Source organism: Nicotiana tabacum, chromosome 20 (assembly GCF_000715075.1).
Source record: "Nicotiana tabacum cultivar K326 chromosome 20, ASM71507v2, whole genome shotgun sequence".
NCBI lineage: Eukaryota > Viridiplantae > Streptophyta > Magnoliopsida > Solanales > Solanaceae > Nicotiana > Nicotiana tabacum.
The window spans coordinates 149,861,053-149,863,295 of record NC_134099.1 but is presented as its reverse complement, the minus strand read 5'-3'; the positions used below and the strand labels follow the sequence as shown (position 1 = coordinate 149,863,295).

General features: G+C 41.4%; 1 protein-coding gene across 1 annotated transcript; it reads left to right on the top strand.

The window, feature by feature from the left end:
* The first annotated feature begins 905 nt into the window (after nt 1-905).
* Nucleotides 906-1,916, top strand: LOC142174597 (uncharacterized). Its single transcript, XM_075240421.1, has 2 exons — nt 906-1,520; nt 1,620-1,916. Exons 1-2 carry the CDS (start codon nt 906-908, stop codon nt 1,914-1,916), a joined length of 912 nt encoding a protein of 303 aa, XP_075096522.1.
* The last annotated feature ends 327 nt before the right edge of the window (nt 1,917-2,243 follow it).

The following is a 2,243-nucleotide window of genomic DNA, read 5'->3' as shown; positions in this document are numbered from 1 at the left end:
ATTTTGGAAAAAAAAATTGAGAAAAAGAGAAAAATAACAAGTGGAGAGTTAGATGATTAATTTAGAAAAAACCAGTGTCCAAGTACTGTCAGAACTTTGCCGAAATTTTGAAAAACAAAATATAGTTTATTTTTAAAATTGTTTGTTTACCCAAAAAACAAAAAGTGTGTAGGAAAGAGTCCTTTATTTTAGTTTGCTTTGTTTAAAAAAAAAAACGGAAAGGAAAAATAGTTTTTTTTGCTATAAAAGAAAAAGGAAAAAATATGTTTGTTTTCAAAAATTAGTTAGTTTATCTGCCCGAACTACGTCGGTTTGATTCTCACCGGATGTGAGATACGTAGGCAACTCTCATCGGGTCCAACTTCCCCTTTTTGCAAAAGATAACCTGAAAATGTCAAAAAATGTTATTATAAGTCGGGCGACACCGTTATTGTCAAAAATAGCCAGGTTGTCCCGAAAGGGACGCCGAAAGGTTGACTTTTGCATAAACGGTCACTTTGGGTCATCTTTTGAATTTTGACCAGTTAGCCCATACAGCCTTATAACCCTCGTCCTCGAGGCTCTTAGGGCCGTATTTTCAAATGATGGGATGATATTTTGGGAAAAACGGGAAAAGAGCCTTAAAAATAATCGGGTGACGCTGTTTTGTTAAGAGTAGCCAAATGTTCCCAAAAGGGGCGCCGGAAGGCTAAAATTTACATCAAGCGGTCATTTTTGTTTTTTTTGAATTTTTCTGACCAGTCAACCCTCACAGCCTTAAAATCTTTGTTCATGAAGCGCTGAAAGGCCGTGCTCGGAAAACCAGTCTTTCTTTTCTTTAAAATTGGAAAAAAAATGGAAAAGAAGTTTTGTTTTATGTTTGAGTCAAATATAGGTTTTCCCTTTTGTCTAAATCACCTTAATAAATGTGCAGGATGAGCACGACCGAAAATAAACCCTTTACGGCCCTTAAAGAGATCCCTTTGCAGCTCCACATGTGGTGGAATGATTTAGAAGCCGATAGCAGAAAGGCTGTGATAAAAAATTTGGGTGGCCTCGTCGGTTTATTGGATGTTGAGCCGAAGGTGGATGTTATTAAGGCACTGGTACCTTTTTGGGATCCTGCACACAACATATTCCGGTTTTCTGATTTTGAACTTACACCCACCTTGGAGGAAATGGCGGGTTATGCGGGTCTCAGCCCAAATTTCAGAACTCTTTATCCTTTGGCACCAAGGCCGGTAACGTCACACAAATTCTTGGACTTGTTAAGTATCAGCAGGAATGCCCAGGAAGAGAAGTTAGTAGCCGGGTATTGCGCATTTCAGTTTTTGTATCGGCGTTATGGTAACCCTCGAGGCTTTGAAGAGCCCAAACTTGGTTTGACTCACGCTGGAAACAAAGACAAATGGGAGGCCAGGCGGGTTCTAGCTTTTATGGTAGCTTTCATGGGAGTTGTGGTTTGCCCTCGGGAAGACGGTCACATAGAGATCGGCCTTGCTGGGATGTTGGATGTTGCGACCAAACGAGTCAACGACACAGTAGTTCCTTTAATCGTAGCTGAAATCTATCGACCTTTAACTATATGCCGAAAGGGAGGGAAGTTCTTTCAAGGTTGCAACTTGTTGCTGCAATTGTAGATGCATGAACACCTTTGCCATCGAGTTGGGTACATGAATTACGGACTGATGGGATTGAGCTGTATTGAAGAATTTGGGACTCAGATAACAGGCATTGAGTTCCCCGAAGGAACAGAGGCTTGGCTATCACTTTTGAGATCATTAACTGCTGACAAAATCGAGTGGACCCTAGGGTGGCTTCCTGATACAGAAGCTATATATACTTCAGCTGAAGTTCCCTACATCCTCTTAATGGGAGTTCGAAGCATCCAACCTTATGCCCCTTACAGGGTCTTGCGTCAACTGGGAAGGTTTTAAGCTGTGCACAATGATGAAAATCTAAGCAAGCAAGTGATTGAACTAGGCCCAAAATATGTCTTTCTTGAAGGAAAAATCCGTGAAATCTGGAATCGATATAGGTTCCTCGAGCCTAAAACCATAGTGCGAGATCGGGCTAAGGGCGAGGTAGACCCTAAGTACAATGCTTGGTTTGGAAAAAGGTTCTTGATTCCGCAGAGGCCTGCCAAAAGGCCCCACGTCCAAGATTTCATTGAATCATCTCAAGCACAATGGGATTGGCTGGCAAGAGAAGAAGGTTATCGAGCGGAAATTGGTAAGTTGAAGCAACAGGTTGAAAGTCTGAAA

What these genes read in the sequence shown, in the direction of transcription:
- LOC142174597 (XM_075240421.1), top strand. Translation starts at nt 906, where the DNA reads ATGTGCAGGATGAGCACGACCGAAAATAAACCCTTTACGGCCCTTAAA. An exon ending in CCAAACGAGTCAACGACACA is followed by an intron (nt 1,521 to 1,619) that starts GTAGTTCCTTTA and finishes CTGCAATTGTAG; the next exon opens with ATGCATGAACACCTTTGCCA.